General features: G+C 42.6%; 1 protein-coding gene across 13 annotated transcripts in view; it reads right to left on the minus strand.

The window, feature by feature from the left end:
* Positions 1-15,381, minus strand: part of ARHGEF28 (Rho guanine nucleotide exchange factor 28) — a 339,510-nt gene that overhangs the window by 161,134 nt on the left and 162,995 nt on the right. For 10 of the 13 annotated variants that reach the window (XR_009731718.1, XM_061393271.1, XM_061393269.1 and 7 more), the window contains one exon: positions 11,366-11,609. Coding sequence is in view for 12 of the 13 variants with exons in the window: in XM_061393271.1 (XP_061249255.1) it covers positions 11,366-11,609 (244 nt within the window). In the remaining variant the exon portion in view is untranslated. The other 3 variants (XM_061393274.1, XM_061393273.1, XM_061393276.1) reach the window with 2 other exon arrangements.

A 15,381-nucleotide genomic window follows, 5' to 3' on the forward strand; every position in this document is an offset into this window, starting at 1 on the left:
AAAGCTATAAAGCCTTTATCTCAAAATCATTAAAAATACTTGTGACAATAATGTATCTTTAATTAATTTAGAATGATACAGAACTACATCTTAGAGGTTTTAAAGAATTTGGCACTCCTTCCACTGGAGTTTAATTGCTCCAGCAGAGTTTCTGCTAAATGCCTAGGATCCTTTTACACTCAGCCATTGCACCACCAATTGCAGAGTGCAATCAAACTACTCATTGCTATAGCAACCTTCAGCGGATAATGGTATCAGTAAACCCAAGCTATTCTGTTTTAAAGGCCTATTAACCCTGGTGGCTCAGACAGTAAAGCGTCTGTTTACAATGAGAGAGACCCAGGTTCAATCCCTGGGTTGGGAAGATCCCCTGGAGAAGGAAATGGCAATCCACTCTAGTACGATTGCCTGGAAAATCCCATGGACAGAGGAGTCTGGTAGGCTACAGTCCATGGGGTCGCAAAGAGTCGGATATGACTGAGCGAGTTCACTTACTTACTGAATCTTGCCTTCAAGGCCCACCCAGAAGTAAAGATCACCCCCTCCTAAATCAGACTTACCAAACATCATAAACATGTTCTTTATTGCCAAACTATAATAGAACAAGAAGTAATCTCTAATATTCATGTTCACCAGGGACACTGCACCAGCAAACAGGGTTTTCAACACAGGATGGAGTAGCTGTAAGATTAATATCAATGTCTTATTAAGAAACAGATTAGCCTAACAGATCTCAATTCTGTGCACAAACCATACTGTCTCCTTTTGAGAAATGGGACCACAGAGGTTAGACTTAAGCAATGAGAAAGCTACATCAAAAATACGGGCTGCTCAGTATTCTTCAACTACAATTTGCTGTGCCGGCTGACCCCTACCCCAGGAAGAAGCAAAAAGAACCTGGATCAGAGGCAGCCAGACAACTACTGCAGCTTCCCTCCTACCTCAGGCTCAACTCTCTACAATCAAGTCCCCAGCTGGGTTAGACAAGAAGGGCGGCACCAAAAGCACAAAGGAAAAAAAGAGTCATGCTCTCAGCTTGCTCTCCTGCCCCACCAATGCCCAAAAAAGGTCTCACAGGGTAGTTCACAGTCTTGGAATGAATCCTCTTCTCCCAAAAGACTACAGGCACTGGGAAGGTTGGGTCCAATCAATTTAAGTCCATCACTTGCATCTCCAGGACCAAGCAGGGTGCCTTCCATACTACAGGTGCTGAACAAATGCTTCTTTCCTTGATTAGGATCCAATGGCCCAAAGTAACTGATGAGATAGAGTAGATCATTAGGGACAAGGGAAAGTTGGTCACTTTTTAAAATTACTAATCCAAACACTTTCAATACAAGCATTATTTCGTCACAACTTCTGAACTGCCAGGTTGATGAGACAGATAATGCCTTTCCCCTGGCTTCCCCCAACTCCTCCAGCTCCGCAAGCCCCAAGCCACCCTTTCCTCTCCAGTTACACACTGGAGTTTCACTAATAACTTCACTTCCATGAATCACCTTAATGTTTTATCCATGTGTGCATGTCTGATTCACAACTACTAGAGAATTACAATGGCAACAGGAAAAAATTTGAAAATATCTGTGACGTCTACCACTCTCAGTTCAGAGGTAATCATAACTCTGATCTTTTGTTTCAGTATCTCCATTATACCTTTTTCACTGAAGGAATTATAACTTTTTTTTCTTATTAAGAATACTAGCAAGAACTATCATTTGGCCTTCCCAGTATAAATGTAGACTAGAAGAAACAATGAGAGACTTATCCACAGCAATGTCAGCATGAGCCCTGTTGGTCCATGCGCTCCAACAGTCCTGCCAGTGCACCAAGCTCAACCTCAACCAGGTTCCCACTGTGGCCCAGGACAAGCAGTCAGGGAGAGGGCGTCAGGAGAGAAGACCTCAAACAACTCTGAAACATCATCTTTTATGATATAATTTTTCTCTTTCTACTCTGCATTCTTTCAGAAAGAAATTAAAACACCTTTTTTTAAAAAAAAATACATACTGGGTTTTTTAATTTAAATGATTCATAACACTTTTTTGAGCCACAAAAGTAATTAAGAAAACTTGAAAGGGACTAAGAAAAACAATCTCTAAAACCACCACTAATGGCTTAGTATAGTCTCTTCACACATACACATATATATTTGTAACTGTATATTTGTATTTGTGTGTGTATATATGTGTGCGTGTGTGTGTGTGTATATATATGTGTGTGTGTGTGTGTATATGTAACAGCTTTAAGGTATAATTCAATACCATACTACTCATCCATTTAAAGTATACAATTCAATGATTTTTAACATACTCAGAGTTGTGCAATCCTCACCACGACCAGTTTTAGAACATTTTCATCACCCCAACAAGAAACACCATATCCATTAACTCTCGCTACTCATTTCTCCCCAACCACCACCACTTCCGCCCGAGCCCTCAGTAACCACTAACTACTTTCTGTCTTAATGGATGTCATTTTGGATATTTCACATAATGGAATCGTACAATAGATGGTCTTTTGTAACTGGCTTCTTTCACCAAGCATGTTGTCAAGGTCCATTCAGGCCACAATGCGTCAGGACCTCATCCCTTTTACCACCAAATATCATCTATCTCCATTGTATAGATAGATCACATTTTTGTGTCTCCATTTCTCAGCTGAGGGACTTTTTGGATTGTTTCCACTTTTTTGGCAGTTATCAATAATGCCACTTTGAACATTTGTGTACAAGTTTAAGTAGATCTATGTTTTCATTTCTCTTGAGCATATATCTAGGAGTGTCATCACTGGGTCATATGACAGCTCTATGTTTAATATTTTTTATTTTATATATATATATATTTACATCTCCAGTGTGTACTCTCTCCCACCCCCAGCCCCATAAAATCTCAATCAGTCAAAAATTAAGTCATGAGGTTAAAAAAAAAAAAAAAAAAAGGTATCCTCAGCCCCCAAATTTGGTTGCAACTATCAACTAAGCGGAAGCTCTAAGTCATTGTATTTCAAATTGAGGTTAGGACATAATTTTCTTGATTTACTCAACTGCTTGAATAAAATGAGGCAAAGTCATCTTTCAACAACATAAACAGGATTCAATTTTCTCTTAGGAATACTGTCATGTCCCTAAGATTTCACACTTGGATTATATTTCAATTCAGAAAAAATAAATAAAAACTCCTTAATTATACCTTCAACTTGAGCTTATTTCAACCATATCAGACTCCTCAGTTAATATGCTTAGTAAATGCTTGTCCTTCCCCGACTCCTGCTAATCTGACCTAGCTAGAGCAGAATGAGGCAAAATTGGCTGTACTCAGATGAGTTCTGAGAAATCCAAGATTCTTTCCAGCTCAAATTAGGATTCTTTAATTCTATGATGAACTGGGAGAGGTAAGATGGAGAATTTTTATGTGTCTGAGAAAATACTGAAAGTGAAAGTGAAGTCTCTCAGTCGTGTCTGACTCTTTGCAACCCTATGGACTGTAGCCTACCAGGCTCCTCCATCCATGGGATTTTCCAGGCAAGAATACTGGAGTGGGTTGCCATTTCCTTCTCCAGGGGATCTTCCCAACCCAGGGATCAAACCCAGGTCTCCTGCATTCCAGGCAGATTCTTTACCAGCTGAGCCACAAGGGAAGCCCGAGAAAATGCTAATACAAGCTGGAATCAAGATTGCCAGGAGAAATATCAATAACCTCAGATATGCAGATGACACCACCCTTATGGCAGAAAGTGAAGAGGAACTAAAAAGCCTCTTGGTGAAAGTGAAAGTGGAGAGTGAAAAAGTTGGCTTAAAGCTCAACATTCAGAAAACGAAGATTATGGCATCTGGTCCTATCACTTCATGGGAAATAGATGGGGAACAGTGGAAACAGTGTCAGACTTTATTTTTCTAGGCTCCAAAATCACTGCAGATGGTGACTGCAGCCATGAAATTAAAAGACGCTTACTCCTTGGAAGGAAAGTTATGACCAACCTAGATAGCATATTCAAAAGCAGAGACATTACTTTGCCAACAAAGGTCCGTCTAGTGACGGCTATGGTTTTTCCTGTGGTCATGTATGGATGTGAGAGTTGGACTGTAAAGAAGGCTGAGTGCCGAAGAATTGATGCTTTTGAACTGTGGTGTTGGAGAAGACTCTTGAGAGTCCCTTGGACTGCAAGGAGATCCAACCAGTCCATTCTGAAGGAGATCAGCCCTGGGATTTCTTTGGAAGGAATGATGCTAAAGCTGAAACTCCAGTCCTTTGGCCACCTCATGTGAAGAGTTGACTCATTGGAAAAGACTCTGATGCTGGGAGGGATTGGGGGCAAGAGGAGAAGGGGATGACAGAGGATGAGATGGCTGGATGGCATCACTGACTCAATTGACGTGAGTCTGGGTGAACTCTGGGAGTTAGTGATGGACAGGCAGGCCTGGCGTGCTGCGATTCATAGGGTTGCAAAGAGTCAGACACGACTGAGTGACTGATCTGATCTGATTGTAATAATACACAAAATGGACATTATATCAGCTTGGTATCTTATTTTAACCCTTGGACTTCTAATGATGAAACTGATTCTTTTCTGGGGACAGGTGGGAGAAAGTGGACTGGCAAAGTCAGATACTAAAAGAAACAGAGAGAAGGCTGAACTCCCTGTCAAATGAAAGAAACACAGATGACTTCCTGGGGTTACGAAGTACATTCTCTGGGTGTGATTGGTAATTGTCTTGCAAATGCCCAAGTACCTGACTTCAAGGTAAACAACGCTGACCAAGCCCTTGGATGGACATTTCACAATGGGGTTAAAATAAGAGCTGTGTTCCCAGATGAGTAATCACCCCTGCAGAACAGCCTTTGCAAGGGCTATCCTAAATCCCCAACGCCTCAGGCCCCAGCCATCCTAGATAAAGGATCTGCATCTTGACAAGACACTGGAACCATATTCAACAGTTCCAAAAAGATACACAAAGCCACAGTATTTAAAACGAAAAAATCTTGGAAAGGAAAGTCTGCATGGATAAAACAACTCTTGGTTTTCCCAATAATATTTCACAGGAGAGGTTCAAATAAGGAGAATCGATCAAATGATTTGGCTCCTGTGTGAAATACAAAAGAAAAAAGTTGGTACAAATGAATCTATCTACAAAACGGAAATACAGTTACAGATAAAACAGACTTATGGGTACCAGGGGGAAGAAGGGGAGGGATAAACTGGAAGACTGGGATTTACATAAACATACTACTGGATATAAAACAGATAACTAGTAAGAACATACTGTATAGCGCAGTACTCTACTCAATGCTCTGTAATGGCCTGTATGCGAAAGACTCCATGATAGAGTGGTTGTATGTACATGTGTAACTGATTCACTTGACTGTCTGCCTGAAACAAACACAACATTGTAAATCAACTATACTTTAGTAAAACCTCTTGTACATGTATAACTAATTCACTTGACTGTCCACCTGAAACAAACACATTATAAATCAACTATACTTTAATAAAACCTTTTTAGAAAAAAGGAGAACCCACCACACAACACCCTCTTCCCGCATCACTCAGAGCACACAGAGAAGAGCTGCACCCCCGTCTAAAGAACGCTCAAGCGAAAGATCTGCTCACCCGGTCACTGCGACATGAAGAGCTATGCCCTGATATCGCGACACACATGATCACCACCAAGTCCAGCCGCACGCTATAACTCACACTCATCTCGAGATAGCATTGGCTAAGCATCCTTGGTTAGATACTGGTCAAGGTGCCCCACCTGTATTTTCTCATTTAAACCTTATTTTGAAGGAAGTATGAAATGACATTCCCACTCCATTTTCCACAAAAGGAAACACAGCGGAGTCCCTTGCATCCTGTTGAGCAGTCAGCTCATGGCAGAGCTGAGGTTTTGAGCAGAGGCTGCTTGTTGCTGGTGTGTCATCAAGACATGTCTCTGCATGTGGGTCACAACCTCTCATCATAGCAGACAGGTCAGTCATGTGGAAAACAGCTCACTTCTAGGCAAGGACTCCAGTTTTGCACTTTTCCATCGTACAAAAGCTGGAGAGGACTCCAGAGCAGCAGTCCAAAGTCTAAGCATACAAATGTTCTGTGACAGAAGGGTGGCGGGTATCTACAGCATGGTGGGTAAGACCGTACCCACCTGAGTCCTGACTGCCCGAGCAAGCTGTCACCTCACACAAGTTACGTGACCCCTCTCTGCTACCACCTCCTTGTGGCCCCAATGTGACTCCTGACTCCCAAAAGTGTCCCTCTCCAGGGCCACGGGGAGGTGTGCTCTGCGAGTGTGCAAACTTAGCTCAGCTCCCAGCAGCACACCCAGCACCTCGAGCAGTGCCTGTCCCTCCACAGAGACGCGAGAGGAAGTCAGAGCAAGCACACTCCTTGAGATGAAGGGTTTTTCTTCCTCTTGGTCCTTTTGGGGACTGCTTCCTGACCAGTAAGGAGCACAGTGCCTGGCAGAGTGGAGCACTCATCAGAGGCTCACTGAGCAGTAAGTCAGTGGGTGTGCAGGGTGCCTGCCTGCTGCCTAGATCGGCTCTTGCATGTGGACCCCCGGCCCCTCCGCCTTCCGCACGAGACAGCGAGCGGGAAGCCCCTCTGAGCTGGCTGAAACTGCCACCCCGGCCCTGAAGGAGACAATTCCTCCCTCTCCCTTGGTGTCTGGCATTCAGGTTCCAAGCCCAACTCCCTATTTCCTTGTTAAAGAGAATGTGCAAGATAATTTGTGGTAAGAAGGCAACAATGTAAAAGACCAGTCGCGTAAAATTTGAGACAATTACACAGGGCTTTTTAAAACGGCAAAATAATAGAAGCAAATGGATTCACATAGTGGTCAGTAGTGTTGCAATGGCTGTATTTTATAGCCCCATACAATCTAGGCAGGTAACAGCCTCCCAAACAACATTAAAAAGTACAGTGGGCTGTGTGAGCTCAGCATTCAAGATGACCATGAGTACAGTTTTAAAAATGCCTTCCAATCCCCTTCTCGGTGTGAGAATTATATACTAAGATATGGACAGAATCCACATGATGGACAAAAGAGAGGACATAATAAGCTTGAGAAAGGGCAGAATCAGGAGAGATGAAGAGTAACATTCCCAAAGCACCTTCCACAGATCATTTTCATAAGATGTTGAAAATGAAGAAAAAGGGAATTCTCCCATGATCACGTCAGAGAACTCCTGGGTTAAAGAAGAAACACAGGTTTCTTGACTACAAGACTTACTAGAACCTACAAAACATTAAATGTATTCTTGATTTGCAAAGTCGCAAAGAGTCGGACACAGCTGAGCAACTGACACACAATTTCCAACAGAGGGGTTTCATGTGCAGCATCTCTACTTATTTGGACAAAGAATTCTTATTCTTCAGAGCATTTTCCAAGGTTGGTATTCTATACAATGCTCCTTAGGAACTACTAGAATAGGAGATCAAATGAGGACAAAGATGGCAAGAGACAAAATGGAGTCAGTTGGTGGATCAATACACACTAATAATTAGCTTATTCCTCCAAGCATAGTGAAAATGAGTGACCTTTTGGCCATTTATTTCATTTGCAATAACATCTCATCATTCTGGGAGAACAATTACAATCATGAAATTATGGAAACATAATTGATTCAGAGACAATAATAAAAACATTTATCACAGTAATAGGGAAAAGTATATTTCTAAGTTAAAGCTATTATTGTCTTTTAATCAATGGTAGCTATAGATACACACTTAAAACATCCCCCTATACCCCAGGAGGAGTAGAAAAACATGGTCTATTAAGAATCTTCTATGATATCTCAAAGGGAAGGTTTACTTTGGGGGCTTAAAGGCGGGGAAAAAATCAAGCTCTTACACTCAAAAGGTTTTGTTCTTCCAGCTGAGTTGCCTGCAGGCTTTTGAATGAACAAAAACAAATTGGAGGTTTTCATTTTAGCTAAATACTGCCCTCTGCCGGAATGTACACACAGCTTCTAACATGTTTATAACAAGGGTATAAACATCCAAGCACTGTCTATAAGGTCTGTAAAATACACACATTAATTACTTGGCATTAGAGAACTTGTGTTTGTATCCAAATTCTTTTGCTTATTGATTGAGTGATTTCGGTCCAGCTGGCAGCCAGGTATATTAATATGGCTGACCCTGGGGCCCACCAAATTCAACCTCTATAAAACTGAGTATATTTTGACATGATCCTGCTTCTTATAAGGCCTATCCTACTCGGCGACACACCAGGGATGGAAGAATCACCCTTCTCCCTCACCACTGACACCCTACACCTTCAGGACAGTCCCCCTCCATCCCTCCATCTCCAATCTCCTCCCACTGCTCTGGCGCAGACCCTCTTCCGCATCCCGTGTGGCAGCCCCCGGCCCGTCTAACCCATTCTCCACAGTCTCGAAGAGTGCACTTCCTAAATAACAACCTGAACTAATTTGCTTAAAACAGTTTCCAGAGCTGTCAGGGTGGAGTTCTGATTCCTTGCCTTGTGTACAAGCCCTGCAGATCTGCCACCCTTGCAGGTCTATGTTCCTGGCATCTCTCTCTCTCTCTCTCTCTCTCTCTCTCTCTCTCCAGGGCCAAAAAGCGGCCTGCATTTTCCCCAGTGCATTATCTGACTCAGGACTCTGTACTGTACATATTCCTATTGTCTAGAATTCCCTTCCCTCTCTTAGATCACAGCACTGGGGTCACCTCCACCAAGCAGCTTTCCCTGGCCACTCCACCATCACACGCCACAAAGTTCTCTCAGTGTTCTTTGCCCATGACTCCTGAAGCACTTGTAATGTGCCAGGACAGCTTGTTTTACCGTGCCAGTTCCAAATTGTCAACTCCATCTTTTACTACTTTTTTTTAAATACTGAAAGTATAATATTTTTAAATAGTAAAAATATAAAATAGCAAAAACATCTTCTATTATTGTGATTATGTAACTATTACATGATATCATTGTATCATGATTGGTCAACAGAAAATAATAGAATTCTATATCACTAAAACTACCATTTAATACAGAAACCTGTAATCACTTTTTAAAATCAGACGCATAATAGAATTACCTTGGAATTTCTTGAAAAATACAAATGCCTAAGTACTGCTACTTTTCTCCAAAGCTCCAGATGTCTTTCTGATGAGCAGCCATGTTTAAAAACAACTGGACAATATGATGATCGTTTACTTTTATCTAGTTTGCTTCTCTTGTTCTGTTTCACATTCAGTGCTCCCATTTCATTACGTTTCCCAATTTCTGTCTCTCTTTGTTGTTGTTGTTGTTGTTCTTTCTCAAGCCTTTTTCAAAAGTAGTAGAAAAGCTTTCGGATACATATGTGTATACAGTATGTATAATATAATGCATATTTTAGAAAATTTATGAATTTTTGCCTAGCTAGAAAAATTATGACATTTTGATTCCACTTGTTTGACTTAGTATGAATAGAATGTTAGATTTCTAATTTATTTTCACTGAAAACTTTGATATAGTTCCATGTATTTGGCATCTGGTATTACTGCTAAAAGTCTAGAAAATTTATTATCTTAGTGATTTTTTAAAAGTTTGAATAAGGCTTGAAACTTCTAATCCAATTCTGAGAATATAAAAAAGTACTACACTGTTTAAAAAAAAAAAAAAAACCCAGGAAGTTAACGAGTGATATAGTATTAATAAGTACAAATATTTTTCAAATTTCACAAAATTTTATGCTGCTGCTGCTGCTAAGTCGCTTCAGTCGTGTCCGACTCTGTGCGACCCCACAGACGGCAGCCCACCAGGCTCCACCGTCCCTGGGATTCTCCAGAAAAGAACACTGGAGTGGGTTGCCATTTCCTTCTCCAATGCATGAAAGTGAAAAGTGAAAGTGAAGTCGCTCAGTCGTGTCCGACTCTGAGCGACCCCATGGACTGCAGCCCATAGTGTCTACTATTTGTTTTCATATGTTATTCAAGTATTTAACTGTATTGAGCAGCTTCAGCTGCATGCAACAAATTCTGATAAATTCTCTTTTCATTTTTATTCTATTACAAGTATTTTCCAATGTTCCCTGTTATGGCTTCTTAGATACACTCATCATTTAAAAGTGGACATTTAATTTCCAAATACAGGGGATTTTCTTTAAAGTATCTTTAATATTAATTTCTCTTTTGGTACTAATTTCTCATTTAAATGCTTTCTCTGCAATCACTTTCTGTGTTTTTCTCATTCTAACTTTATTGAGTCTTTCAATGGCTAAGTCAAAGATCTCTTTTCGTACATGTCATACTGCACTTGAAACTATGTGGATTATTTTCAGATATCTTTTGATGTTGATTTCCAATATAATTCCATGGTGATAAGCGAAGAGACTCTGTATTATTTCAGTACCTCTAGACCATGAAATTTTTTCACCTTGTTTTATGTCCCTGGATATGTTCCAGTGTCTCTGAGTTTACAGTCTCCAGGAATTTGAACAGAATTTGTATCCTACTATTGTGTGAAAATTGTATAAATCTTAATTATGTTGAGTTGGTTTATAGTGCTTTTCAGGTCTACTATATCCTACTTCTCTGTATAGTCATTCTATTAATTTTTGAGAGCTTGATATTGAAACTCCAACTAAAAATCTTAATTTATCTACTTAAAAAACAATTGTAATATATAATGGAACCATATATAACCGTATTCTGTTTGTTCCAAGTCTCCTGTAAATGGGTTATCATACTTTCATAACTTAAAAAAGAGATTTTTTTTTTAAACTGGACTTGTCACTAGGACTTGCCAACAGGTCAGATCTACTTGTGTGTGTTGAAGGGGAAAGAACCTAAACTGAAGTAGAGATCACATGCCCTAATAAGGTGCCAAGTTGGAGAAAACAAGAAAGTATCATATTCTACAAACAAGCTGGATGTTACATGCAAGTGTGCCATCAACACGACTCCTCGTTATGATGTGGAACAGGGTATTGAGGATGCATTTTCAAACACACACCTCTTGCTGTGGACACCCACCTCGAGCAGATTCAGACATTCAGCCTCTGAAGCGTCATCCGCGACGTGAATCACTGTGGAGGACAGCCTGGGTTGGGTGGGGCCGCCTGGACCCTGAAGACACTCAGCACCCCTCACCACTCACCTCTGCACAGCGGCGGAGCTCCCCGGACCCCACGACAATCAGGACACCCTCACAACCTCCATCCTCTAGGACCCACTTGCCCAGCACAGAGCAGAGGCTCCACAGAGGTGGAACGAGCTGGAGAACGGGAGAGTGAAGGAGGACTGAATGGAACAGACTGACCTTGGTAATGAGGGGAACGCCCTCTGAATGTCAGGAGAGGCCCCCCAAGCACTGTGGGAGGAAACCAGTAAATGTGACTGAGTAAAAACTGGAAACGCACAGTACCTTTGGTCAGTGCTGCTGAAGGAACTCTGGGCCCTGCGGCCCCAGAGCAACCTACTCTTGCCTCCGAGTCCATCGGCTCCTGCTCTCCTTCTCCACACACTTCAACTCGCAATTGACTAGAGAATGCTGAGCAGTTTCTGAGTTCCCCAGGTGGGGAAGGAGCATGCATACCTTCTTCAGTTTCTGCAGCGCTGGAGGGCATATCTGGTTTCTCCTCTGACGTGCCTTCTTGCTCTTCAAGAGCCTAAGAAAGGCAGGGAAAAAAAAAATCACTGAAAGCTGTTTGAGGCTTCAGATATGCAGCAAGAGATGCAGATCACAATCAAGGATCTGAGAGGTGAAACAGCCAGAGGCAAAGCCAGGGGAGGTGGGGGCAGATGGGGTGTCGGGGAACATGAAACAGCAGCCTGCATGACGTAAGAGATGGTGGAAGGAACCCGAGACAAGGGCCAAAACTGTCTCCGCTAGTGGTTCTCACTGCTTCCCGGATCACACCACCAGAAGGTTCTCAGGAGCATGAGACATGAACCAAAAGGGGGACAGAGAAGAGCAAAGCTTGAAATCAGTACGAAGGGCTGCTGCTTTATGCATCTGCCTGCCTAGACTCCCATCCACACCCTAAGACACAGGGATCAGGGGCCTGGAGAGTAGGGGGAAACACTAATACAGAGAGGACCACTGATACATGTAGGACCCAGGATGAGCATAAGCCAAGGGTTGCATGTTGGCACAGGCAGGATCAGGCTGCTCCTGGCCAAGACTGGGTCATGAGCTGTAGACAGAATGAGGCTACCCTTACAGCCCTCTGTACTTCCTTTTCAAATGGATTCCACACAGTCAATGAAAATGTGAAGAGACAGAATTATGTGTTGATGTGTCAAAAACTATCCAAGCCTGCAACAGCACATGTTCCAAAACAAATACATGGGCGAACTGGGGCGGGCAACCCTCCAACCGACAGAGACCCCTAAACCATCTCCCCACCCTCCGCCCTGGGCACGCTTTTCAGCTCAGCGCATCAAGTGCTTATTCATGACGATGTCAGAGCACCTTTTTGAGGCCAGAGCAAAAAGAACAGGAAAATATACATAATTGACCAAATCACAAAGAGGCAGGGAACAAGCAGTCCCCAGTCACCCAGCCTCTGTGGCTATTACCTGTCCCTAGCCTGACTCCCAGGACACCGTACTCACTCTTAGGGCCCATGATGGAATGAATGCATGGACCAGAGTAGGTATGTCTGGGGAGGTACTAAGGAAACGACAGGATGAGGGAAAGCGTTAGTTGCAAAATTGTGTCCTGCTGTTTGCAACCCCATGGAATGTAGCCCGCCAGGCTCCTCTGTCCATAGGATTATCCAGGCACAAGTACTGGAGTGGATAGCCATTCCCTCCTTCAGGGGATCCTCCCAGCTGAACCCAGGTCTCCCTCATTGCAGGCAGATTCCTTACCATCTGGGTCACCAGGGGAGCCTCACAGGATGAGTACCTGGGGTTAAAGAGGACTGGCCACACAGGTTCAAGGCCGAAGATGTCCCCTGACTCCACGTGTTTACCTGGGGGTCAGCCTTAACCCCCAAACCCTAGTCTCAAAGGCAACTGGCAAGTCTATGCAAAATGACATCAGGCAATGATGGTTTCTTATTACAAAATAAGGAAATACTTCTTTTTTAAATGGGGTGAAAGTTATGACCAACCTAGATAGCATATTCCGGAGAAGGCAATGGCACCCCATTCCAATACTCTTGCCTGGAAAATCCCATGGACGGAGGAGCCTGAGAGGCTGCAGTCCATGGAGTTGCTAAGAGTCAGATATGACTGAGAGACTTCACTTTTACTTTTCACTTTCATGCATTGGAGAAGGAAATGGCAACCTACTCCAGTGTTCTTGCCTGGAGAATCCCAGGGACGGGGGAGCCTGGTGGGCCACTGTCTATGGGGTCGCACAGAGTCAGACACGACTGAAGCGACTTAGCAGCAGCAGATAGCATATTCAAAAGCAGAGACATTACTTTGCCAACAAAGGTTCGTCTAGTCAAGGCTATAGTTTTTCCTGTGGTCATGTATGGATGTGAGAGTTGGACTGTGAAGGAAGCTGAGTGTCGGAGAATTGATGCTTTTGAACTGTGGTGTTGGAGAAGACTCTTTAGAGTCCCTTGGACTGCAAGGAGATCCAACCAGTCCATTCTGAAGATCAGCCCTGGGATTTCTTTGGAAGGAATGATGCTAGAGCTGAAACTCCAGTACTTTGGCCACCTCATGAGAAGAGTTGACTCATTGGAAAAGACTCTGATGCTGGGAGGGGTTGGGGGCAAGAGGAAAAGGGGACGACAGAGGATGAGATGGCTGGATGGCATCACTGACTCAATGGACGTGAGTTTGAGTGAACTCCGGGAGTTGGTGATGGACAGGGAGGCCTGGCGTGCTGTGATTCATGGGGTCGCAAAGAGTCGGACACGACTGAGCGACTGATCTGATCTGATCTGATTAAAACTTAATTTTTATTCCCGTAATTTTGGATACAACTTCAGAACACTTATATTTCCCAGCCGTCTTATACATTAATTTTAGCCAAGTTCTAAAACTAAATTATCAGTATTCGATTAACATAAAAAGCTTTGTTATGCAGAAAGAACAAAAACATGATTAAAGATATTGCTAATATTTTGCCTACTGCTTAATTTCCTAATAACTACATTTACACTTTGGATATTTAACACAAACCTGTCATTTTCAGCATTTAATATTTATTACAAATGATCAGTCTACCAGTGTCAGCTATAATATCACATAATAACATGAATCTGTTACAACTCAGAACAAGGATTGCTTCTGAATGGGATCACCATCACCTGCACAGGTCTTCTATCCTGTAGAGCAAACTCCAGTTTCTGCAGCAGGTTTTATTGTCGTCACACTAGAAGGCTCCAGATAACTGAGCAATGCCTGAACCCAGACCCGGAAGCTGCCTCGAAAACAAATGAGTCTCTCAAAGCAAAGTCACTGTCTATAGCTATTACATAAAAATAGACTTTTAGACGTCTAAGATTTAATAAATAAATATTTCATTACACTATATATAATTTTACATGTTAACCTAAACTGTAAAACTTTAGTGTGGACAGCCTATATGATGATCACTACCTGCTTACATTTACCTGGACTCGTCCAACTGGCTATAAATGAGATGTTCCCACAACCCCCTCCTTGTGTTCAATTAATTCACTAGAGCAGCTCACAGACATAGAAACATTTTACTTACTAGCTTCCAGGTTTATTATCAGCTCAGTTCAGTTCAGTCACTCAGTCGTGTCCAACTCTTTGAGACCCCATTAACTGCAGCACACCAGGCCTCCCTGTCCATCACCAACTCCTGGAGTCCACCCAAACCCATGTCCATTGAGTCGGTGATGCCATCCAACCATCTCATCCTCTGTTGTCCCCTTATTCTCCTACCCTCAGTCTTTCCCAGCATCAAGATCTTTTCAAATGAGTCAGCTCTTCGCATCAGGTGGCCAAAGGATTGGACTTTCAGCTTCAACATCAGTCCTTCCAGTGAACACCCAGGACTGATCTCCTTTAGGATGGACTGGTTGGACCTCCTTGCAGTCCAAGGGACTCTCAAGAGTCTTCTCCAACACCACAGTTCAAAAGCATCAATTCTCTGGCACTCAGCTTTCTTTATAGTCCAACTCTCACATCCATACATGACCACTGGAAAAACCACAGCCTTGACTAGACAGTCCTTTGCTGACAAAGTAATGTCTGTGCTTTTTAATATGCTGTCTAGGTTGGTCATAAATTTCCTTCCAAGGACCAAGCGTCTTTTAATTTCATGGCTGCAGTCACCATCTACAGTGATTCTGGAGCCCAGAAAAATAAAGTCAGCCACTGTTTCCCCATCTATCTGCCATGAAGTGATAGGACTGGATGCCATGATCTTAGTTTTCTGAATGTTGAGCTTTAAGCCAACTTTTTCACTCTCCTCTTTCACTTTCATCAAGAGACTCTTTAGTT

This window comes from Bos javanicus, chromosome 20, assembly GCF_032452875.1.
Source record: "Bos javanicus breed banteng chromosome 20, ARS-OSU_banteng_1.0, whole genome shotgun sequence".
NCBI classification, from domain to species: domain Eukaryota; kingdom Metazoa; phylum Chordata; class Mammalia; order Artiodactyla; family Bovidae; genus Bos; species Bos javanicus.